The sequence below is a fragment of the Suncus etruscus genome, chromosome 20 (assembly GCF_024139225.1).
Source record: "Suncus etruscus isolate mSunEtr1 chromosome 20, mSunEtr1.pri.cur, whole genome shotgun sequence".
NCBI lineage: Eukaryota > Metazoa > Chordata > Mammalia > Eulipotyphla > Soricidae > Suncus > Suncus etruscus.
The window spans coordinates 42,706,686-42,731,962 of NC_064867.1; the positions used below are offsets into that span (position 1 = coordinate 42,706,686).

At 37.1% G+C, this 25,277-nt stretch overlaps 1 protein-coding gene across 6 annotated transcripts in view; it reads left to right on the forward strand.

Annotated features, from left to right (window-relative positions):
* The window catches only part of MYH10 (myosin heavy chain 10), a 160,193-nt gene that overhangs the window by 61,314 nt on the left and 73,602 nt on the right, over window positions 1-25,277 (forward strand). For all 6 annotated transcript variants that reach the window (XM_049766233.1, XM_049766236.1, XM_049766234.1 and 3 more), the window contains 5 exons: window positions 3,367-3,459; window positions 16,259-16,322; window positions 18,694-18,792; window positions 21,535-21,678; window positions 21,925-22,020. In XM_049766233.1, the coding sequence (XP_049622190.1) occupies window positions 3,367-3,459; window positions 16,259-16,322; window positions 18,694-18,792; window positions 21,535-21,678; window positions 21,925-22,020 (496 nt within the window). The remainder of the gene's footprint in view (window positions 1-3,366; window positions 3,460-16,258; window positions 16,323-18,693; window positions 18,793-21,534; window positions 21,679-21,924; window positions 22,021-25,277) is intronic.

Here is a 25,277-nt window from a genome sequence, read left to right on the forward strand (position 1 = left end):
CTTGGTTAGTAGGGCACTCATGGGAAAAGCTGTCTCAAAAAAAAAAAAAAAAACCCACAAAATTATATAATTTATGATGATCAGAAATCAGATTTTCTTCATTCTTTAGGAATACATTCTAAATGATGTTTTAATCTGTACTTTCTTTGATTAATGTACAGATTTAGGTTTTCCAAGTCCTCTGTGCAACACATTATTACCGTTAACACTTGCTTTGATGTCATTTTAAAGTACAGAGTGGATCCCTGTTGTATGTAAGTAGCATGCTTACTGCTGCATTTTACTTTGGGTGACATTTGTTGATTTGCATGTATGACAGCATGTGTTTATTGTGCACAGATTCTTTACTAGTGCTTTTCCCAAGTTTGAGTCAAGTAATAGCTTTATTTCCAGAAATATGAAAAGAACACTGGTTTTCAGTTTTCTTCCCCAGCACCTGTGAGGAATATGAGATATTTCTCAGTAGTAGGAATGGTAGCTTCATCATGAAGTCACATTAGGAAATTGGCACTCCTTTTCCCCTGTAGAGTGCTCCTGTTCATAACTTCGTAACCTTATTTTAAGAAAGACTGAGAATAGTGATGGTTTTGTTTTGACATCCTGATCTGTAAAATTTTATTGAACGTTATGAGCAAAATTTACTCCTATGTCCAAGAGAGTCATTTTGTAGTTTCTAGTATTCTATCACAAGAGAGTAGGAGTGTTCAGCTGTAAAAATAAAGGGGAAGGTAGACTTCTATTTTTGCAAGTCTTTGTTTATTGCTGTTTTTAAAATCAGCTTTATTGTGGTTTAATTCGTTGACTATAAAATTTACCATTTAATGCGTATTGTCTTGGGAGCCAGTAAAGTGTTTTAAAGACAAAGTGTATGCCTCCCTTGCATTTTCCTATTTTAAAGGTATTCTTTTTAAAAAAAAAACAAAACAAAACAGGGGCCGGGTGGTGGCGCTGGAGGTAAGGTGCCTGCCTTGCCTGCGCTAGCCTAGGACGGACCGTGGTTCGATCCCCCGGCGTCCCATATGGTCCCCCAAGCCAGGAGCGACTTCTGAGCGCATAGCCAGGAGTAACCCCTGAGCGTCAAATGGGTGTGGCCCAAAAACCAAAACCAAAACCAAAAAAAAAAAAAAAACCCAATAAACGGGAATAATAAGATAATTTCATTGTTACTTCTTTGGATAAATTGTAATTTTAAGGAATTTAATCCTTTAATAGATTTGTAATGTAAAGGTAATGCTCTAGTGCTCCACTTATTTAAAAAAAATCACTGTGTTGGTTTGTTTTTTGTTTTTTGGTCGTTCTTATCTTCTGATCACACAGAATCAGTGATCTAGAAGAGAGTTCTGGATTCCAAGTAATTGCTGCAATGCTAGCACACTCCCATTGCTTTGTGTGATGTTAATCAATAGGTACAATGATGTAAAGAAAAGAACTAAGAGCTGACATCAAAAGAAAAGGCACTCTGTGTCCCATAGAATCATTACTAATAATCTTTTACGTTAGTCGCTGTGAACTACAAAACTTTTCATGATTGGGTTTCAGACAGACAATGTTCACACCACCAGTCTCTTCACCAGTATGTACTTCTTCTACCAATGTCCCCGTTTTTCCCTTCATCCACCACCCTGCCTGCAAAGCAGGCACTGTAAAAAGAAAAATTTAGGAACTATGGTTTATAGTTTTGTTATTAATAGGCTTTCATGCATACCACCGCATCATCTTTAGTACCCCTTACTCTTTAGTGACCACTTCTGTCTCTTCCCTCTTATCCTCTCCACTCACAGATAACTAATAATCTTAATGATGACTTTCAGTCATTAAACTTATCTCAGAATAAGAAGTTTAAGTAGCATATGCTGGATATATCAGACATAGTGTCTGATCTGGCATATTGAAGTTAATTGATTAGAAACTGCTATATGGGAACATTTTATCTAATGATAACCAGATAAGTTGATTCTGTCTAGAGAAATTAATAGCTAGGACATTCTTAATATGATAATTTCCTGTCTGGTTTAAGCTGAACTCATCTGTAGTCTATAGTTGGGACTTGTGAATTCTGGATAATCTATATAAATGCGGAAGAGTAGATGTGTAAGAAACATAGCACCCTCCCTTCTCTGTGCCTTAGAACATATCCCTATCTTCCTTGTTGTGTGAAGGAGTGTAAAGTTAAACGATGAAGTTATTTATGACATCTGTTTACCTAGTTGTTTGTTTTTGATGGAGAAAGGTGATTTGGGCCACACTTGGTAATGACCCTTGTTTCTTATTTGACAATAATAGGTAACAACTGTCATTAATTTAAAAGTCTTGTGAATTAGTATTTTTTCTTTCTTTGGATCAAAACGTTGTTATTTTAAAATATAGGGTTAAGATTTGTGTTTAGAAAAGTATTTTTATTTGACATTAATATAATTCCAAAATTATATCTAAGAATATGATATCTCTTTATAGTGTTTGTTTGTTTTTATTTTTATTTTTTTGTGGCCAGAAGTAGCATCATGCTTTCTTTTTTTTTTTTACTTTTTTTTTGTGGTTTTTGGGTCATACCCAGCAGTGCTCAGGGAAAACTCCTGGCTTCATGCTCAGAAATTGCTCCTGGCAGACATGGGGGTGGGGGGGAGTACCATATGGGAAGCCAGATTTGAACGGATGACCTTCTGCATGAAAGGCAAACGCATAACCTCCATGCTATCTCTCCGGCCCCAGCATCATGCTTTCTAATATAGCTTTCCATCGTATTTCATAATGAAAGCATATATTCATATACCTAAATAATTTGTTTATAAAATGTTATAACCAATTTATATAATGTATATATAGATAATGAATAAAGCATTTAATTAATATCATACTTAACCTTTTAAATTTGAGCAAGAAGTCAGTAGCATCATCATATTTGATAGCTTTGAAAACAGATGATATGTGGAAAAAAAGAGCCAACTCTTTTTTTATTTTTAGTACCAGGATAATGTTTAGAATCAGTTGCCTTAAACCTTTGACACAAAGAAACAATAGGAAAAAATGATGTGTTAATATGTTCTTAATTGAAGTGTCATGCTAACTTTAATTTCTGGAAAACATGTTTTATTTTTAAAATTCTCTAATTTCTGTGCCCTTTCCTTAAATTTACCTTCTCTAATCAGTGTGACATTTTCTTTTTCCTTGTAATCCTTTCATAAAGCCTGATGTTTTTCCTCTAGCAGAGCATTTTGTCATTCAGAATAAGAAACCAACAAAGTTGATGGCAAACAAACTAGAGGAACACTTTCATTTTTGTTTTTTTTGTTTTTTTTTCCTAAGCTGGAAGAAAGGCATTAGGTTAACAAACATCTGTTTTTATTTATATGTCTGTGTGTCTTTTAGGGGGAACTTGAACGGCAGCTTTTGCAAGCAAATCCAATTCTGGAATCATTTGGAAATGCGAAGACTGTGAAAAATGATAACTCATCTCGTTTTGTAAGTTTAAAAGCACCAGGAACTTTCAATTCCTTAGATATCTCGTTAGTTGCCAACTGTAATTAAGCAAACAAAATACTTTTCTTTCTAGAATTTTAAGGAGACATTAATAGATTATAGTAGCATACAGGCTTTTCCAGTAGAAATACAAGGCAAACCATATTTGTAATTAAAATTTTCTAGTAGCCATATTGAAAAAAGAAATGAGGCTGTGGAGCTGACTCAAAGCACTAAAGAATAGTACAAAATGCATCACATGCTGGAGACTGTTTTAATCCCTTTGGTTCTTTGAATGCCACAGGGAGGGTCCCATCCTCCCTATCCCAGGACCAGAAGGAGCATCCATCATATGGCACTAAAACAAAGAAAATTAATAACTATGGCGGTAGTTTTTTAAATATATATGTATTAGACTAAAGTATATAATATACTACTATATGGATATAGAAAACCTGAATTTATTTATCTTTATTGGCATTATAGATTAAATTATCATGCAGGCTAAGACTTCAGAGTCTTAATCCTCACAGAGGGTGTGAGGTGCTTTTCTTTCAAGCAATGAGGTTAATAAGTCATTGTCGAGATTTACTGAGCTCTTCTTGCTAGTCGCTCTTTCTGTTACTTTTGAACATTAGCTTCAAATACACATTGGCATCTAGATTAGTGTGCTTATATGGAGATGACAGTCTTAAACAAAAAAAATGGAGTGATGGTGGCTGTGTGGTCTTGGAATTCCAAGCACTATTGCTGATAGGGTGGCTTTTGTGAGTTGTGATCTTGGCTGCCAGGGCTTCCAGAAGTATGAGAAGACAGAGAGAGAGAGGGTGGCTGCGCTCCAAAAAAAGTCCTGGTGATATCAGCCCAAATATTGGCATGCCTCTAGTTTTGGTCAGATAGGTGTCTCTGCAGAGAGCCATAAAGGAGTGATGAAGAAGGGCCATTGGTGAAGCAGTGATTGTGGGTGATGATTGTAGGAGGTGTGGTTTTGGCAAGAGAGGAATTTGGCTCACCCTTTCCTCCCAAGATTTCTAGCTTTCAGCTGCATGACCAGTGTAACATAATTGAGTGTCTGTTTTGTCAACTTTTGAGAAACCCTTATCTATTACTCCCTTAAATTATATTCATCATTTTCTGAAATTTACCCCCTCAGTGCTTATTCTTTTTACACATTCTTGCAAAGGTTGATATCACTCTGGTAGAAAAATGTTTTTTCTTCCGTAAAGAAGGTGGAATGTAGAAGAATTTCTTACATTGTTTTCAAATAATATTGAGTTATCTGACACTGGTGGTTTATCTAGCATGGGTGGTTTCATGCTAAGTGGAGTAAATAGGAAGTAAAAGATTATCTCACTCATATATGAAACCTAAAGAAACAAAGAAATGGATTATATAGTTCCCAATGGAAACCAACCCTGAGACATAAATAGAATTGGGAACTGAAGAGGTTGGGAGTTGAGAGATCATGAGATAAATGTGGGTTCAAAAATTTTTTTAAAAATTAAAAAATATGTGGGTTGCAGGGATTTCTTTTGATACTAGTGAAAGGATTGGTATAACAACACTGAAGCTATAGATGTTTGGGGTTTGGTTTTGTTTTGGTATTGTTTGTTTGGAGAATGGGTGCACATTGGTGGTACCCAGGGCTTACTCAAGAGAGAACGAGGGTTTCTCCAAAGCTGGAGAGAATGTAGAGAGGCCCCAGTACACAACCCAGCATGAAAATCGCAAAGTATGCATCTCAGGAGGTGCAGGTGCATTTCATGCAGGTGACACATGCATTTGGGCACCATGTCTTTGGGCGCAAAGAGCACATGTACATATCTCTTTTGTTCCAAGTTGGGTTTTTTTTTTTTTTTTTTATTGTGGTTGAAGTGAATTACAATTCTCTCACAGTAATATTTGAGGCACATAATGACAATGAGTGAGGGGTATTTTGTTTATGTCTTCAGTTAGGACCCAAAGTATATGATCATTCAGACCACTAGAACTGTCAGTGATGCACCACAGACCTTTGCTACAGGTCCCACTCATCGAATATGTTTTGGCAAATCACTTTTTTTTTCTTTCCTCCCCTTCTTTCATTTTTCTCTCTTCTTCCCTCTACTTCTTTTTTCCCCCTGTCCTTTACTCTTCTTCATTCAATCCATTGCACTGTATTTAATTATTCTTTTCTCCTCCCTCTTTTTTTCCCTCCTTTCTTTCCTAAGCCATATCTTAACCAATTATTTATCTTTTCTTAACTCAGTCATATCTTAAGAGCTCAGACACAGCCTATGAGGATCAACCTAAGAATAGAACACTAACGCCTGTCTTTATATGGGCATGAGATGATAGACAGTGGACTCCTCTCTGATTGTCAAACCTAAATTGTAAACAAGCCATGCCCAAATTGTATATAGCCCCTCTTATATATTACTCCTCTTCCTCCCCTCAGAAATCCTTCTAGCCTTTCATCTCCAAATCCTGACTCATTATCCTTCCTTATTTAACCCTCTTTACCCTCAGTTATTAGCCCAGTAGGTATCCAGTCCAACTTGGTTTTTATAGGGTTTCTCCCTACCTGCCCCACATGGGGCTTTTTTCCAAAGGAAGAGTCCATTGATAGTGGGGTTGTCAAGGGAAAGGGTTGGGATTACCTCATCTCCTTTGGCCTTTATTTCCTGACTTTTGTTCCTGCTGGAACTTCTCTTATCAGGTCTTAGTTCCAGTATCCATCAGGTGTGTCCTGGTAGCCAGAGGGCTAGTGACAAGAGTGAGTTCTTAAAATTCCATCTTTGGTTTTATTATGTGGCCAGTCCTTGCAGATCAGCAGATATTCCTTGTTTTCCATTACAGAGGGTTTCCAGGTCTTCCTTAGACCAGCCTGCCTCTAGGGTCTCCCTGAGAATTGTGAAGTACTTGGAACAGGACCTGTTATTACTGGCCCTGCTCCTGTCAGTTAGCTTGGGGTCCTATGGCTGGCTTTGATATTCTGTCTGTAATGAGGGGTCAACCCCTCTACAGAAAGGAAAAAGACTTCCTATCTGAATTTAATGTATTAAAAACATACTGAAGGTGACAAGGGGAGAGAAAAAAAAATGTTTCACTTTACTCAATAAAATGCAACCCGCCTGTTTGCTGTGGGTCTAGTCAGTCAAAAGGAATATTGTTAATATCTGTAGAAGTGGAATACAGTTTAGACAGCAATATTATTCTTTCCTCTTAACTTCATGTGGAAAAAAATCTTGGCTTTCTCATAATTTTTAAGTATCCAGTTTTCTAAGAACATGAACTTGAGTTTGGAACATCTAAGATCTTTTTCCATAAACCTCACCAAAAAGTATTAGATCAACTCTGCAGATATAATTTAAAGATATCCTTATAAGGATCCAATTTAACCATAAGTTTCTTTCTATAAAACACAACCTTCTGCACATTCCTTTCCATTCATTCTATGCTATATCCTCTTTCCAGTTCACAACCAGTTTCACTTTAATATAATTCCTTTCTTTCCCAATACTCATTTTCATTTGTCATCTTCTTGTTTAAAATACACATCTATATTCTCTAGAGCCACTTCTTAAAGGCTTAACTTCCTTATCTTTATGAATTTAGTGTAGTTCAATCTCCCAAGAAATTCGGAAACAAGTTTCTAACTATTCTCTCACTGAGCATCCAAAATTTGCCTCCACAATACTTGTTAAAAACTTTTCTTTTGACAAAACTTTTCTAAATACAAAGCATCAAAACAGTTTCATAGGTTGAATAAAGCTTCAGAATACTTTAAACCAAGGATTTTATAACATACTTGGAAAAGTTTACTCCACTTTGTAAATTAACCATTACTTTTTATCTTATCCTTGGAATTTTTATTTCTAAAAACAAAGATAGTAAACGGGGCTAAAAATAGGGCACACCAAAGCCTCTGAAACTGCCCTATCTCCAAACACCCAAAAAGGGAAGTATCTATCATTGAGTCTTCATTTTCCTGCTTCTTGTGAGTAGGAGCAATCTATGGTGAGGAAAAGCTAACAGTTGCTATTTGGCATTCTTTCTCAGTTCTTTTTAATTTCCTCCCCAAGGGACTCGAACCCTTTTATACTTACTGAATTGTCAGTATTTGTATTGGACGTCTCTGTCAATAACCTCTGTCTGCCCTGTACCCCAAGTGTCCCTAGGGGTCTGACCTGACTTCAGACATGACTATAGTAGTGTGGTGAGCCTATCTATCCTAGAGTGCTGTGGCTTTGGAAGACCTTACTTCTGGATCTGGAGAGAAAGAAGTTCTGTCTCATTAATGCTGGATTTTTTTCTGACCAGTTCTTTCTGTGTCTTTTTAGTTCTGCTTAGATGGGAGACTCTACTGGCCTCATAAAATCTCAATTGCTTCCTGGTGATCTCTAGCCAGTTCCCCATTTTGGACTGAGAACAGAGATATGAGAAGAAGTTCTTGCCTGGGCTTTGATCTTATGCCATAGTCCCTTGGAATCTTAAAGTTCTTTCTCTAGAAGGTTTCTTTGTGTCCCTCTCACTGTGACTGATCATACATGACATATAAGATGGAGAGTGCTTCCTAAGGGAGATCACAGGTTCACAGAAGTTATGACAGAAATTTCAAAAGGGAGTATACCTCAGCAGATTTTCATGATTATCTCCCTTGAGTTCTTTCACTGTCCCTTTGTGATCACCAATTTATATTGCAGGTGGAGGTCTCTGAGTGACTTATGTGAAAAGGGGAAGAGAGAGGTAGCAGCCACAAGAAGGAAATCTGCTGCTTTCTCTTTCTGCCTCTGGTCACCCCAGGAACAGATGGGAAGATCTAAAATTGTGAGCCTTTCTCTGGCAAGGAACATAAAGTCAGTTCTAGGCCTATGAGGCATCTCAGGCCCGCTGCTTTCCCTCATAGAAAAGAATTTGAGGAGGAGATAAGCAATGAAGTAGAAACAGGGTTTATTTGGAAATGAAGAGGAAGGTGGGAGGGAGTGTCTAAGAAAGAGAACAGAAGCAGAGAGAGCCCTTGTTACACAACCCACATGACAGTAAGAAAGTACACATCTCAAGAGGGAGGATGAGGATGACACGTGCATGCGGACACTGTGTGCCTGGACTTACAGAGCCTCATTTAGGTTTTAAATTATAGTGTCTGTGATGTCATAACTTACTGTTTAGCACAACCAATTAATTGCCTCTTTCAGACCTTTAGTATATACATGCCTCATTCTAAATAGAAGATATGTGGCAGGCATGGCTTTGTGGACTGTTGAGGTCTAGGGTTGATACTGGCATCATACTGAAGCAGTAATGTGATGGTTTTTTTTGTTTGCTTGTTTTTGTTTGTTTGTTTGGTTTTAGGGTCATACCTGGCTTCGCTCAGGGGTTACTCCTAGCTCTAGGCTCAGAAATTGCCCCTGGCAGACACGGGGGACCATATGGGATGCCGGGATTCAAAACACCATCCTTCTGCATGCAAGGCAAACTCCCGATCTCCACGCTATCTCTCTGGCCCCTTATGTGATGTTTTTTTGAAAAATGAGTTGGGGACACAGGGCCAACTCAGGTTCTATCCTCAGCACCCCATATGGTCTCCCAATCTGTCCAGGAGTCCTAAGCAATGCTGAGTGTGACCTAAAAACAACAACAACAACAAAAAAGTGTTGCGTGTCCAGTGGAATTTCACGTCATTATTTACAAGTCACATGCCTGCAGTGAAAATACTAGAAACCATAAATTTCATAAACTTTGACATCCATTTGTCTCCATTTCTTTGAACTGATACAGACAAGTCATTTCCTGAAGAATATCTTTTCTTTCAAAAATGCTAGCATATGGTTTGTATTAGATAGAATTCTTTAGAAAAGCATTACCCTTATGAAAATAATTGTTCACAGTTAGTTCTCTGTTTAGAGAGAAGTAAAATGCATTCCAGATGGAGATTGATGTAAAATTAATCTTGTAATAAAACTTTAAAACCAGAGACCTTCGTTTCAAATGGTTGTGTCAGCAGATAGCTGTTCCCTAAAACGTTTTAGTGGAAGTGACTTTTTAATGTTTGCACAGATTCTTTTTGTCCCCCAGACTGGTCTATTTTGGCTGTCCCTGATATCTTTTATTTCCAATAGCTAGAGGTAAAGACTTCTTACTGTTTGTCCTTTAGATTATAAGGAAAGCAAGTTAAAAATCAGCACTGTCAGATACAATTCTTAGTTGAAACTGAGTGTGGTCTCTTTAAATAACGCACAGCTGTTAAAACTTTCACTTGTCATCCCTTTTTGCCTGAATTTTTTTGACATATCCCCAGATATATAGCATATATAAAATATGTATTCCAGTGAAATATTTACTGATAATCATAAACTTATTTTAAAATGTGTCAGGATTAAACCTGGGTTCCCGACGTGCAGGCTAGTGACCTACCTGCTGTGCTATCTCTCTGGCCTCATGGCCACCTTGTTCTCCCCAGAGTGTGTCTATCTGTTATTCCCTATAGCCTGATATTTAATGCCCCCCCCCCTTCACAGCAGAATTTTTTAATACTAGTTATACATTAGCAAAGTCATCTATTGGCATCAAGCTTCATTTTAGTAATTAAAGTTTCTGTATAGTTGGAGATTAAGTTATCTTTAATTTTCTCAATAGCCATCTGGAACTGGGAAAATAACTCTGGGACTATGATATGTGAAAGAAGGAGCCACACATGTTTTCCTCCCCAACAAACATCTCTGGGTATGACCTTGGAAACCCCAGGCCCCCAGTCCCTCTGAATATCACCCTGCTTGCCACCAGCACCATTGGGTTCAAACACCACTGCATGACCTGCTGAACACTGAATTATCTGACTGCAATAATTCCTGAGTGACTGGCTACCAGGCCTTTTGAACATTGTTTAGTTGGCCTTACAAAATTAAAATGGACTGGCCATCTGGTATTTTGATTAAATCTTAACCGATTACTCTTAGAATTGGCTTACTCACTTAGGTCAAATAGCTATCTCTGGAGTGGAGAGTTTCAACAGATTAAAATTAATATGCATCCATAACATTCTATCTGTGCTCTAGTGTTTTAAAGAAAATTTAAAGTAAATTGCAGATATAACACTATAAACACTGAATTAAGAATGAGGAAAATATTTTTTAGTCTATGAAACACACTTGCATACTTCTGGTAGTATAATGCTCACGATTTTTATGGGTTTAATGACTATAGCTATAAGGTACTTAGCACAGTAAATGAATGTCAATTCAAAAGGAACAATTTTTTGGTGCCGGAGTTTGAACCAAATGACTTCACAGATAAGAAACATAATGGTCTACCATTGAGCCATATCCCCACCCAGAAACAAAATTCTTTCAATTAAATAGTTTTCCTTTTATGTGTTTGACAATATGAAAATATGCAAGTCATCCTATTATAACTATTTTTTGTTTGTTTGGGGCCACACCTGGCAGTGCTCAGGGATTACACAGGGCTCTACTCTTAGTGAGCTCCTGGGACCATATAGGATGCTGTTTATAGATCTCAGGTCAGCTATTTGCGAAGCAAATCCTTACCCACTGTACTATTACTCCAGTCCCATCCTGTTGTAATTTTTAAGTGCAATTTTAACTTTATCTTTTATATGAGAGAGAATTCTAGTTTTCTTTGCTGTTGAGAACTCTAAAAGGCAAGCGTGTAGTCTCATTGTTCTTAGATGATACACAATATTTTATGACATCAAAATATAAATGTTGTAGGTAAAATGTAATTTTTTATTCATAGTTTTATTTTTTGTTGTTATTGGTAATATTCTGGTTGAATATTCTGAGGGTAATCCCAATAGCCCTCAGTTTCGGATCTGCCTACAAGAGAAAAATAAAAAATTAGAGTACCTATTTGAAAGCTAATTGCTCTTCAATTTAATCTCGGTTTGAGTTTAATAAATATTAGTTCCTGGGGGCTGAAGTGACAGCATAGCAGTAGGATGTGTCCAATCCCAGCACCTCATAGTTTATCATTCCCACCAGGCGTGATCCCTAAGTGGAGAGCTATGAGTTAGAACTTTGTACCCATTTATGAAAACTCCTGCCAAAAAATAAGTGAGTTCTGAAAGATATTATGTATCTGAGGAAAATTGTTCACTTTTGTTTGTTTTGTTTGGGGCTACCCCTTGCTGTGTTCAGTACTTAGTTCAAGTTCTTGCTTAGTGATCCTTACAAACAGTGATTGAGGGACCATATGCAAGGCTAGGAACTGAACTGGCATCATAACCTCTGTGTTAGGCAAGACAAGCACTTTAACCTCTGTGCTATCTGTCAGGCCCAGAATTTTAACATTTTATGTTCTCCTTCCCTAGAATGTCTGATACTGAGGTGATTTCATTTCATATGTCTTGCTTCTTTTTTTTTTGTTGTTGTTTTTTGTGCTCAGGGGTTACTCCTGGCTCTATGCTCAGAAATCGCTCCTGGCAGGCTCGGGGGACCATATGGGATGACGGGATTCGAACCACCAACCTTCTGGATGAAAGGCAAATGCCTTACCTCCATGCTATCTCTACGGCCCCATATGTCTTGCTTCTTACATATTTATTTAAGAGGAAAGTTGAGTATAGTTTCTTTTGGGTCTTTTTTTTTTTGGCTTGTTTTTATTTTATAAATTAGGTTTTTTGGGGGGCTGGAGAGATAACACAGCGGTGTTTGCCTTGCAAGCAGCCGATCCAGGACCTAAGGTGGTTGGTTCGAATCCTGGTGTCACATATGGTCCCCCATGCCTGCCAGAAGCTATTTCTGAGCAGATAGCCAGGAGTAACCCCTGAGCATCGACGGGTGTGGCCCAAAAAACAAAAACAAAAAAAAAAAGTTTTTTTTTTTAATTTAATTGCCAAAGTGCTTTGATACATCTCATAAAATAGCTAAACTAGTATATCACTTCACATTAAAAGTCAACTTTATGAGGTTCATTCCTTTACAAATAGAATTAAATTTAGATATTTGACTTTGAACCTAAATATTATTCACAAAGTTAATAAATTGTTTCATAGGTGTGGACTTCTTATAGATGTGTATAGAAGGCAAAGTCTTCCCCTTACTGTAGGCTTCTTTTGCGGAAGAGGGGTTGGCTTTTGGGCCATACCCAGCAGGGCTCAGAGGTTACTCCTGGCTCTGTGCTCAGAAATCACTCCTGGCAGGCTCAGAGGACCATATGGGAACGAACCCAGGTCTTTTCCCAGTAGGACACATGTAAGGCAGACACCCTTTCGCTGTGCTATCATTCCAACCCACTGTAGACGTCTTTTTATGTATCCTTTTGCTCTTTGCCTGAGCCTTTTCATTTAGCCAAAACATATTTTTAGCACTATCCACGTTTAAATCAATTGTGGACTCCAGTTACGTAAAAGAAACAACCAATTTGGGTAGGGAACTGATGAAAACACTAGATGTTGCTTATACAAGTAAGTCACCGCTTGGCGAGGTCATTTTGATATTTAACAATTAAAAAGACCAAAACCTTGGCTTTCTTCTATTTCTCCTTGAATCTGAATTTTTTCCTATTTTGCAATTTCCAAAAGAACAACTAAACATATCAAGAATAATGTTCAACTTTAGATTTTAGAGTTCAAAAATATGAGCATAATAACTTTGTTTCATCGTGAAAATAAAGAATTTCTTCTGCTCAATGTTAAGAAAATTGGATAGAAAGAATATAAGAAATTGAAACCTTCAATAGCACGTCAATAATATTAAAGAAATTGAAGTCATATTGTTGAGAACAAGTATTGTAACAGTTTATTTTATTACCTTCTCTTTCTCCCACTTCCCTTCACTGTTGTGCTGATTTGACTATGGTGGTTACAGAGGTTTGCACTCCTTCGTTGCAGTACTTGCATAGTGGCCTTTAATAGGGCTCACACTCTTTGTAGGCACTGTGATTGTGTTCACCGGAGATGACATTTATTGGTTTTGTTTTGCTTATAGCTTATTGTTTTTAGTGTTTACTAGGCCGTGTTTGTTGCAGCTGGAAATCACTTGGGTCAGTGCAGTTCTACACGTGTAGAACATCAGGGATTTGAACCATGTGCCATAAGACAGGTGTTTTATGACCCTGCACCATTCCTCAGGTTATTAATTTTTATCTTGGGGTAGGTCCACATCCAGCAATGGTCAAGGATTAGTTATTTTTGGTTCTTTGCTCAGGAGTGACTCCTGGCATTGCATGTTGCACCATATATGGTGCTGGCAATTCAAACTGGTGCTTACTGCATGAAGGGCATGCACCTTACCTCTACATTCTGTCTTTAGTCCTCCTTACCATTTATTATTTTTTTATTGAATCACCTTGAGATACAAAGTTGTTCACGGTTGAGTTTCACTCATACAGGGTTCCAATAATCGTTTCTCTACCTGTGTATATTTCCTGCCACCAATGTCTCCAGTTTCCCACCATCTTTTATTCTCCAGCCTACCTGTATGGCAGACACTTTTCTTTTTTTTTTTTTCCATTGAAATACTTGAAGTGAAATACAGTAGTAGTTAGGGCCCTTACCTTGCACACAGCTGATCCAGATTCAATTCCTGATACTCCATAAGACCCCTCAAATGTGTCAGAGTGATCTCTGAGCACAGTGCCATAATAAGGAAGCCCAGAGCATCACTGGATGTGACCCCAAAATGAAATAAAGAATCAGATGAATCACTTATTACATTTTCAGTAGTCAATCATTTATTAAACTTTCTGCAATGTTAAAAATGCGACATTTGAATGTTGGCAGTATATTCTTTGCTGTTTTGAAGCTTGTCTTTTGTAGATATAGTAGAATAACATTAGGCTATCTCCTAACATAAAAATTTCTGCCTAATCTATTGAGATTTTATATAGATAATTTACATTATATAAAATAGCTATTTAGAATTGGGGGGGCAGTGAGATAGCATGGAGGTAGGGTGTTTGCCTTGCATGCAGATGGATGATGGTTTGAATCCCGGCATCCCATATGGTCCTCTGAGCCTGCCAGGACTGTAGAGCCAGGAGTAACCCCTGAATGCTGTTGGGTGTGACCCAAAAACCAATAAAATAAAATAGGGGCCGGAGAGATTGCATGGAGGTAGGGCATTTGCCTTGCATGCAGAAGGATGGTGGTTCAAATCCCGGCATCCCATATGGTCCCCCAAGCCTGCCAGGAGCAATTTCTGAGCGTAGAGCCAGGAGTAGCCCCTGAGCACTGCCGGTGTGACCCAAAACAAAGCCAAAAAATTCATAAAGAAATTTAACATAAATCAGAACTCAATTTCAGTTTTTAAATTTCTTTTTCTAGAAATTCAATTATTTGTCATTTCTGTTTCCTAACTCCCTTAGGTGTCTTTCAAAGGATGAAGATAAAATTTACTTGTTTTAAAAATAGAATACAGTTTATTCTTCTTTGTAGTTGTCATGAGTTTACTAGATAATTTTATATATCTAAGGTATATTATAGGATATTAGCATTGAAACATTTTGATATTTGGTCATCCTAGATATTCACTTATCATTTCCCATCAGTTGCTCATTTTCTACCGATGATGCAATGAGAAGAAAAACAATACTGGAAGAAAATCACATGTATTAGATGAAATAGAAAACGAATGTAAAGATAATGCTTCTAACTGTAAAATAACAGTGAACTTGATCCTATAAGTGAAATCTCAGTAATAATTTAGGGTTTTCTCAAGCTCAAAATAATATATGTTTCAAAGAACATTTGGCATTAGTCATTGAATAGAACTCTTACTCAGTATCAGCATTTGGCAACAAGAATCTAGACCACTTGGCTATGTGACAATATACCTTTATCTTGTGTGATGTAGGTTTATCAAATTTTTATCTGATGCGGTTTGAAATTGAGTATATGCTAAAAATAGGGGTGTATGTAAAGTTATTAGAAAGAAATAGATAATGTAGAAATAAGGAAATTTTGTAGCTTGAACAGTAACTAGTACCATAAATCTAAAAATGAAGATCGGCATTAACAAAATAAACTCTCAAAGGTTTTAAATATTTTTAAAACCATCCTAATTTCTCAGGGACGTTCCAATTTTATATATTTCATTGTTATTCACACATACTCAGTTACTACCCAAGTTTGGGGGTTTTTATTTTGTTGTTTAGGCAAGACATAGAATTTTGTTCTATTTGACTCTTTATATGACTGTGTAAGAAGTGGTGAGAACCTATCAGAAAATACATTTCCTTCATGCAAGAATCTACTTTCTACTTCTTCTTCTAGCAGTACTCAGGGGACATACCTGGGATTGGAATTTTTCTGGTTATTGTAGTTTTGATTTTGTTTATTTGTTTTTTGGAGCAATTGGCTGGTGGTGGGGTAGTATTTTTTGAATGGTTGCATTGGGTGCTCTCCAGTCATTCTCAGCTAACCAAGTCAGATAGATATTCAGTGCAAGAGCCCAAGGATGTAATGTGGCAAGGCCTTATGGTGCCTGGGGTTACCCAGGCTTTCCCACCCACCTGTGCTTAAAGGCCTTTAGAACTGCACCTTGCCATGTTCAGGTAACAGTTGGGGCCAGGGATCAAAAAAGATTTGACCACATACAGGCATGTACATTAACTCCTCCCTGTACTATCCCTCTGTCCCCTGTAGTACTTTTTAAATGTATTCAAATTTCATTTCTCAAATTATTTAGGAGTGTTTAAAAAGAGTCTAAATGATTATTTGAGATGCTACTTTAGATTTACTTTATATTCAGTTTATCAGAGGTTTGTTAGGCATTTAATATAATGTATATGATATATGTTGTTGGTTTTAGATGTGTATGTATATATATCCCTATTTTCAGTGTTTCTTTTTCATTTTCAGGGCAAATTTATTCGGATCAACTTCGATGTAACTGGCTATATAGTTGGGGCCAATATTGAAACGTGTATCCTTTTGAATCCTAAATAATGACTTAATTTTATATGACTTCAAGATGACCTTCTGCAAATCCAATCCAGTTTTTCAGATAGTAAAACTTAAATCTAGAGAAATTCTGACTTATGAATACTTTGAATTATTAAATAATAAATACAAATGGTTTTTCTATTTGTTTCTAACACTAGTTATAACTTGTCCATATGTCTGTAGAAGTGATGGGCCCTGGTGAGAAGATTATATGAATTCAGAAGCGTATATGTGGATTGAGAACATTTTATTATTCTGTTGCTGTATGTAGTCCTTTTTTTAGCCATGTACTTACCAATGTGAGTTGGATGTACTCATTGAAACAAGTCTTGTAAACAGGTATAGAATTAAAGCGTTTTTGTTAATATTAAGGAGAATAAAGTTAGAGAAAAATATAAAATGTCAAATATATAGAGTATAGACCTGAGACAAGAGGAAGGCTAAGAGTGAGGCATTTTCCTTGCCTGTAGCCAACCCTGGTTTTACTCCTGGCACCACAAATGGTCCCCTGAGCAAAGCTAGATTATCGCAGGCCCCAGCCCCTCAAACAGAGAATAGTCCTAAGAAATACCACATGTATACGGTTGTCTTAAGAAATAAGTACAGGGACCAGAGAAAGAGCACAGCGGTAAGGCATTTGCTTTGCATGTGGCCAACTTGGGTCAGACCCAATTCAATTCCTGGCATCTCATATGACCCTCTAGCTCGCCAGGAGCGATTTCTGAGCACATAGGCAGGAATAATAATCCCTGAGCATCCCCGGGTGTGGGCCAAATCAATCAATCATCAATCCATAAAAGCTGCTTAAATTAAAAAAAGAAGAAATAAGTATTGGAGCCAGAGAGATAGTACAATGGAGAAGGCACTTACTTTCTTGGCATGTAGCAGACTCAATTTTGATCCTTGATATCCCAGATGGTCCCTCAAATACACCGGGAGTGGTCCCTGAGTGCAGAATTAAGTTTTTAAGTCCTGTCAGTATAGTATACCCCCCAAAAATTAATAATTAAAAGTATAATAGTAATGATTTTGAATGGTGAAGTGAGTACTAACTACAAAGGACACAGATAACAATTCTCTGATTCTGGCTAGAATAATCTCCAGTAAGAGAAATCTGTTTTTATTATCCCTCATGTGAGGAATAAAAAATTTTCCTGTTAATTCAGAATACTTTTGTGTCTAAAATATACTTAACTTGAAAAGAAGTTCAAAACGCTTAAAATGTCAAGGGAATAAATCTAAATTTTTAGGGAAGGTAAGGGGGTTGGGTTTGTGAGCCATACCCAACATCCACTCAACGATATGCCGAAAAAGGCACAATAGAGAATCCACGCAAGTCTCAATTCTGTACTCCAAATATATAGATGGTCTATAATAGTATTACATGCAGGAATTAATTGTTAGCTGAGCTGCCTGCCTTGGGAGAAACCTAAGATTTCAGACTCGGTATTGATAGTAAAGGTATTGGCACTGTGAAACTAGTAGAGCAGTAAGGAAACGGGTCAGTTGTTAATCAAATTGTAACCTCATGCTTTTGTTCAGAAAAGTTGTATGAGTTGATCTGGCTAATAAAATTCGCATAAGGCTTTCAACATTAGGAGTTAGTTCTCAATAAGTAAAACTATGGTTTTACTACGTGGATTTTAGAATCAACCAAGTCTTGATTGCTGACTATGTTATTTTAACTATTTTTTCCTGAGCAAATCAAGTTGACTTGTTTTTTGTTTTTTGTTTGTTTTTTTTTAGTAGTAAAATTGGTTTTAACTACATGGATTTTAGAATCAACCAAGTCTTGACTGCTAACTATGTTATTTTAACTATTTGTTTCTGAGCAAATAAAGTTGACTTGTTTTTTTGATTTTTTGTTTTTTAGTAGTAAAATTGCGATAATCCTGGTTTAATGGTACTAAAGTTTTTTTCTGCTTTAAACAAATGCTTCAGTGGCTAGAGACATAGTACAGTGGGTATGATGCTTGCCTTATATGCAGCCAACCCAGGATCTCATTTGAGCATTGCCATGAAAGATTCCTTAGGGCTGAGCCAGGAGTGACCCTGCACATTACCGGGTATGGCCCGTAAAGAATAAATAAATAGATAAAAATAAGCAACTCCGCTTCAGCTCTAAGTAAATTCACTGAATTCAAATTAGGGGAAGGAGAGGAGCATGCCAGTCTTTAGTCCAGAGATGACAGATAGGTAAGAAATAGAAATATTTGTTTTCTTTATCTGCTTGCAGTCACTCATTTAGAGCAATTTATTATACATCGGTTGATATGAAATATCAGAGAAGGAAAATGTCTTACAAAGGCTATTTCTAGCTTTCTGTTTAGTCCTTAACTGTCTTTACTCAGACCTTCTGGAAAAATCTCGTGCTGTTCGTCAAGCAAAAGATGAACGTACTTTTCATATCTTTTATCAGCTGTTATCGGGAGCAGGAGAGCACCTAAAGTGTAAGTTACAATATTTTTTCTCTATTTTATTTTTATTTGAATAGCCATTAAAATATCGAGAACAACTTTGAGCAATAGAACAGTCTGGGGGTGCATACCCCCCACGAAAAATAAACTTAAGTCAAACAATGAAAATCTAAATGAAAAAATATATTATGTGGCAGGCATATGGGCGAGAGTAACATATTTTGTATTTTTATTTTCTTTTTATAATGTAAATTATTCAAGTCTGTTTTAGCATTTATAAATAAATAAGTTTCATAAGGGGCCGGAGTGGTGGCACAAGCAGTAAGGCATCTGCCTTGCCTGTGTTAGCCTAGGATGGACCATGGTTCTATTCCCCGGCATCCCATATGGTCTACAAAGCCAGGAGCGATTTCTGAGCACATAGCCAGGAGTAACCCCTGAGCGCACCAGCTGTGGGCCAAAAAACAAAAAATAATAATAATAAGTTTCATGAAATTGAAATGAGCTTTTAATTTATCACAATGTTTGCATATATACATATATTACATTAGTTCTATGAAACATACGATGGGCTGTAATTTAAGTTGTTATGAGTGACAAGCACTTGAAGTTTAGGATTGTGCTGGGTAAAGTGGAGAGTGCTGCTCAGAGGTTAGTTTGTGTCAGAAACAAGTATATGTGGGAAAGAAGAGGCAGAACTGTCTTCTTTGGAGTCTCAAATTCAAAGCTACTGTATACATTATTTAGGTATCAAAATAGACATGCAGGGGCCAGAACAATAGCACAGTGGGTAGGATATTTGCCTTGCATACAGCCTACCTGGGTCTAATCCCTGGCATCCCATATGGCCCCCTGAGTGTGCCAGGAGTAATTTCTGAGCACAGATCCAGGAGTAATCCTTGAGTACCACTGGGTATGGCCCCAAACCAAACCATACAAACAAACAAAAATAGACAATCACAGTAATACATCTCTCATCTGGGATATAGACTTTTGCTAGCTACAGATATCTGAAAACACTAAAACCCAGGAATTTTTGTTTTGGGCCACACCCATTGATGCTCCAGGGTTACTCCTGGCTAAGCACTCAGAAATCACCCCTGGCTTGTGGGGACCATATGGGACGCCAGGGATCGAACCGCGGTCCTTCCTTGGCTAGCGCTTGCAAGGCAGACACCTTACCTCTAGCGCCACCTCTCCGGCCCCAAAACCCAGGAATCTGACATGCAAGGAAAACATAAAAGCAACAATTGCCAACCAAAGTCTAAAAATTCAAGATTATATTAACATATAGTGGGGAATGAGAAGAAAACCCTTGGGATTTCAGACAACTAGTAACCCTATAAAAGCTGATCAAAACAATAAATGATCAAAGTTTTAAAAGAAAGAGGTAGAGGAAACAATGGATAAGAAGAGATAGTAGGGACTGTCCTGAAATATAACTTGTATATAATACATACCTTGTACATATGTAATCCTCTAACATGTTTAAAAGAAGAAGAAAATAAAAAGGAGAGGGTGATTAACAGAATTTTTATAGTAGAACAAGAGAAACAATTGCAGGGAATACATAATAACATATATTTTAGGAATAAATATAGCCATTCTTCTGTTTTAAAATTCTTCTACTCTTGGGAACATAGTTATCAAAAGAGCCATGGAGCCCAAAATTTTCCCATTTTCAGAATTATAATATTATATATTGCTCAGAACTCAAAAGCAAACTTAGCACCCAAACAAACACCTGGGTAAAGTTTTAGGGTATTTCCTTGCTCCCTATTACATACTTGCTTCTGGATCTTTCTCTTATATCCATATATTTGCTGTAGTCTACTTGCTAAAATATAGAAGTATAGAAGATGGGGTGGGGGAAAAGTTGATAATACAGCAAGAAGGGTGCTTGCTTTGCATGCAACCAACTTAGGTTTGATCCCCTGTACCCCATTGTTCCCCTGAGCTCCTCCAGGTATAGCCTCAAAACAAACAAAGAAGAGGATAGACTGAATCAAAGGAAATGAAATAAATCCAAAACTTTTCTTCTAAAGATGACTAAAATATTAAAATCTAAAACTGAATTTAATTGCCTGAAAGATTTACATCATTTCCATCTGTTTTTTGTTTGTTTGTTTTTGGATTTTGGGCCACACCCGTTTGACGCTCAGGGGTTACTCCTGGCTATGCGCTCAGAAATCGCCCCTGGCTTGGGGGGACCATATGGGATGCCAGGGGATCGAACCGAGGTCCATCCTATGCTAGCGCTTGCAAGGCAGACACCTTACCTCTAGCGCCACCTTCCCAGCCCCCATCATTTCCATCTGAAATAAAAATACAAGCCACTGTCTCAAAAACTCCTGTTGAGATTTTTATACATTTTTACATTATATTTTTTCATTATTACAGGTAGTGAGTATATATATGTTTGTATTTTTATATAAATATTTATATTATTTATGTAAGAAATTTATATGAGAAATTTCTTATTATATAAGAAAAAATATGTGGTAAAATGCAGTATTTCTCAAGCTTTTTCATACCATGTTTCCTTCATCAAGTGCCATAGCCTTCCTTTTACAGTTTTCACAATATTGGCTCGCTTGGAATATCCTGGAGGGCTTTAGAGAACCATATATGATAGGACTAATGTAGATACATATATATAGTTCTTCTATTTCTTTAGTAATGCCATTGTTGTTTATTATATCAGTCCAGTTTTAATGTGAGTGTGTTTTAGCTTGTTGTGTTTATTATATTGTATTCCATTACGTTTTTCTTTAGCTGATTTGCTCCTTGAAGGATTCAATAACTACAGGTTTCTCTCCAACGGCTACATTCCTATTCCGGGACAGCAAGACAAAGATAACTTTCAGGAGACGATGGAAGCCATGCATATCATGGGCTTTTCTCATGAGGAGATACTATGTACGTATTATTTCTCTACAATTGTTATACTCATTTTCATTAGTTATAAAGGTTGCAAATGACCTAAATTGGAAAATGGTGTAGAAACTATTGAGTACTGACTATAATGAAATAAGTTATAGGCAGTTATGAAAACATCAATAACAGGACTGAATAGTTTTGGATAGAGAATTTTTAGCAGTAAATAAAGATATGGCTTAGCTACAGTTTGATGCAATTTTTTTTTCTCTTTTTCTCAATATAAAGCAATGCTGAAGGTGGTATCTTCAGTACTACAGTTTGGAAATATTTCTTTCAAAAAGGAGCGAAACACTGATCAAGCTTCTATGCCTGAAAACACAGGTAAGTAGTTAAATTACAGTATTTGTTGCCTCTTAGATGGTTGCCAGGCATGAAGTAACTTACTTTATTACTTTATATTGCTTGTTTACAACTCTGACATAGTAGAAAAACAAAAATAACTACGGTAAAAGAAAAATTGTGAAAATTGTTATATTTTGCAATAGGATCTTTAAGTCATTGTCGGAAGGTTTAGTAGCTGTTCACTACTGATTGATCATTCAGTGTTACTGTTTATGATTACTGACCTTAGTTGCCGTCTACTTTGACATCTAATTTAGTGTGTTCCTACTGGGATGTCAGTATTGAAATTTTTGAAAGTATTAAACACGGCCACACACTCCCAAGAATTCCAGGATTTTTGGAATTGGACTGATGAGCTGACATGGTGGTAGCTGTGGGATGTCTGTGGCTTCTGGGGTTTCTTGGAAGTATGGGAGATTGTGGGAGAGTAGGAGAGAGACTGCCTGTATTTATTTCAAGTAGACGCCAGAGTTCTCAGCCCAAATATTATCGTTCATGGAGTTTTGGTCAGGTTAAGAGTATCTGCAGAGATCAGTGATAAAGGCGTGAAGTTGGACCAGTGGTGTGGTAGTGATTGTGTGTTGTGGTCTAACTGTCCATGTTTTGGCAGGGCTGAGACTTGGCCAACCCTCCTCCAGTGTGCTCCAGTTTTCAGTTGCTAGGATAGTGTGCCCATGATTTTTCACAGCTTGGGTCACTCCTCTTTCAAGAATAAAATGAGTCTATATAAAGCTATATGAAGACATGTCTGCAGCTGCAGGGCATGGCCCAGTCAGCCCTCCTCTTCTGTAAACAATTTGAAAGTTGTTCATTGCAATTTCCTTTTAAGGAATCAATCCTTCTATTGCCTTTTTTTGGACCAGACCTTTCTTTATGCCTCATCTAAGACCTTTATGTCTTAGAACTTTCATTTGATGATCATAGTAGTGTGATGACTACTATGATTTCCTGGTTCCTTCATAAAGTTTTCACATGATGAAATAAGACTTGAAGTCAGGGGTCCAAGAGAAAGTATAGCAGATAAGACACTTGCCTTGCATATGGCTGACCCATCTTCTAGTTCATAACATCAGATAGTTCCTGATCCCCACCAGGAGTCATTCTTGCAAGGAAGCTCTAAACACTTCCATTTGTGCCCCCTCCAAACAAACAAACCAGCAATAAAAAAAAAAAAGACTTGAGAAGGCAAACTATTGACTTTAAGACAGGAAATGGATCAAGAGTTAAAGGGATTCAAATAGATAGTGCTATAGGGATATTTGTACTTTGGTGGATGTGGTATGGTAACAAACAATTGAACAAGTGTGAAACTATTCTTTTAATAATGCTGTAAATCAACACTTTCATTTTAAAGTGTATTTTATGTTTTAAAAGATCATGCCTGTTCATGTAATTGCCAGTAATGGAAGTAAATTAAATGACTTCCTAATTTACGAGTGAATTTTAAACTTGCAGTTCTCTCTGAATGATCCATCCCAAATTACTGTTTTGTTCAAGAAATAGGATGCCGTTCATCACTTGTTTGTGCTGCACTGTGTAGGAGTTTTTAACTTTCTAATTACAGTAGAACCTAAACACAGGGGGAAACACTGCCATGCCCTATACATGTTTTGTTTATTCTGCCTCCTATTTCCTCTTCTCAGTATTAGTTTGAAGCAAGTCCCAGGAGTCAAGTGTTGGCTGAATATTTCAGTGTGATACTTGACTCTCAAAATAAGGACATAAGCATTGGATTAAAAAAGGAAATACTGCTGCCATGCCCAGCAGTAGGCGATGCATACAGTATTTTTCGGCATATAAGACGACCCCCTAATTTTACAGTTAAAACATAGGTTTAGGCCTATATTCGCTGTATAAGACAGAACGTTCCTGTGCTGCAACTATATGTACCATAGTGAGCCAATCACAACAAGCAAAGATTCAAAGGTTATACTGTAATAAACTTCCTCTCTGACTCTGGCCAATCTGAGCAGGCTTTTTACCATGTAGATTTGGGTACAGAACTTGTATAATTTGCATGCATAAAAAGCCTGCTTGGGTTGGCTGAATTAGAGAGGCGGTCCGAGCAGCCTTGCAGTGATTGGTGCAGGATGAAGTTGGAAAATTTGTTTCATGGTAGTATCCAGACAATTTTTGTTTAGCGGTAACGTTTTTCGGGATATACTTGGCATATAAGATGACCCCAAATTTTCAGTTGACCATATATATATGTCTTTAAGGAAGTATCTGTCCAGGTCTCTCAATTATTTTTCTTTTTTCTTTTTTGGGCCACACCCGGTAACACTCAGGGATTACTCCTGGCTATGTGCTCAGAAATCGCTCCAGGCTTGGGGACCATATGGGACACTGGGGATCAACCCATGTCCATCCTGGGTCAGCCGCATGCAAGGCAAATGCCCCACCACTGTGCTATCTCTCCAGCCCCCAGTTCTCTCAGTTTGTTAAATTTTTTTTTTAATTGTTGAATTGTTTGTTTTGGGGCTATACCCAGTGGTGCTCAGATGGTGCTCAGACTTAGTTACTTCTGACTCTGCACTCTGCACGCCTGGTGGGCATAGGGAGACCGTATGAGGTGCCAGAGATCAAACCTAGGTCAGAAGATAAAAGCCCTACTACTCACTGTACTGTCATTCCAGCCCTACTTGTTCAATTTGGACATTGCTTTCTCTAAGTGGTATAATGTGCAAATACTTGATCACATTCCGTAGGGGTTTCCGAGTTTCTTCTTAGTTTTGTCTTGGTTTCTTCTGCAGAGCTTTCAGGTTTGAAATATTCCTGTTTGTTTCTTTTTGTTTGGTTTCCTTTGCCAGAGAACTCTAACCTTTGAAGAAACTCCTGAAACCAGTGTCAATGGACAGTTTGCCTTATGTTTTTTCATGATGTTTTCTATTAATTTGTAAAATTAATGACATTAATCCTTTATGAATTAACGTTTTTGTTTGGTGTGAGTATGGTGGTCTAATTTCCACCAACTTGAAAGTTGTTTTGAACACTTGGTTTCTATGAGTTTGATCACCCTTGATAACTCATTTAAGTGGAATTATACAGCTTGGTTTATTTTGTCAAGTTATTAGGTATATTATTATGCAATAATTTTTCCTGGCATTTTGAAACAAGATTAATCCTGGTACTATAGTTTGCAGCAAAATTGCCTTGATTTTATTAGTTTACACAAAATTAATTTCTGTGACTTGATGTAATTTTCTCTTTAGAACTTGCTGCTTCTGATACGATCA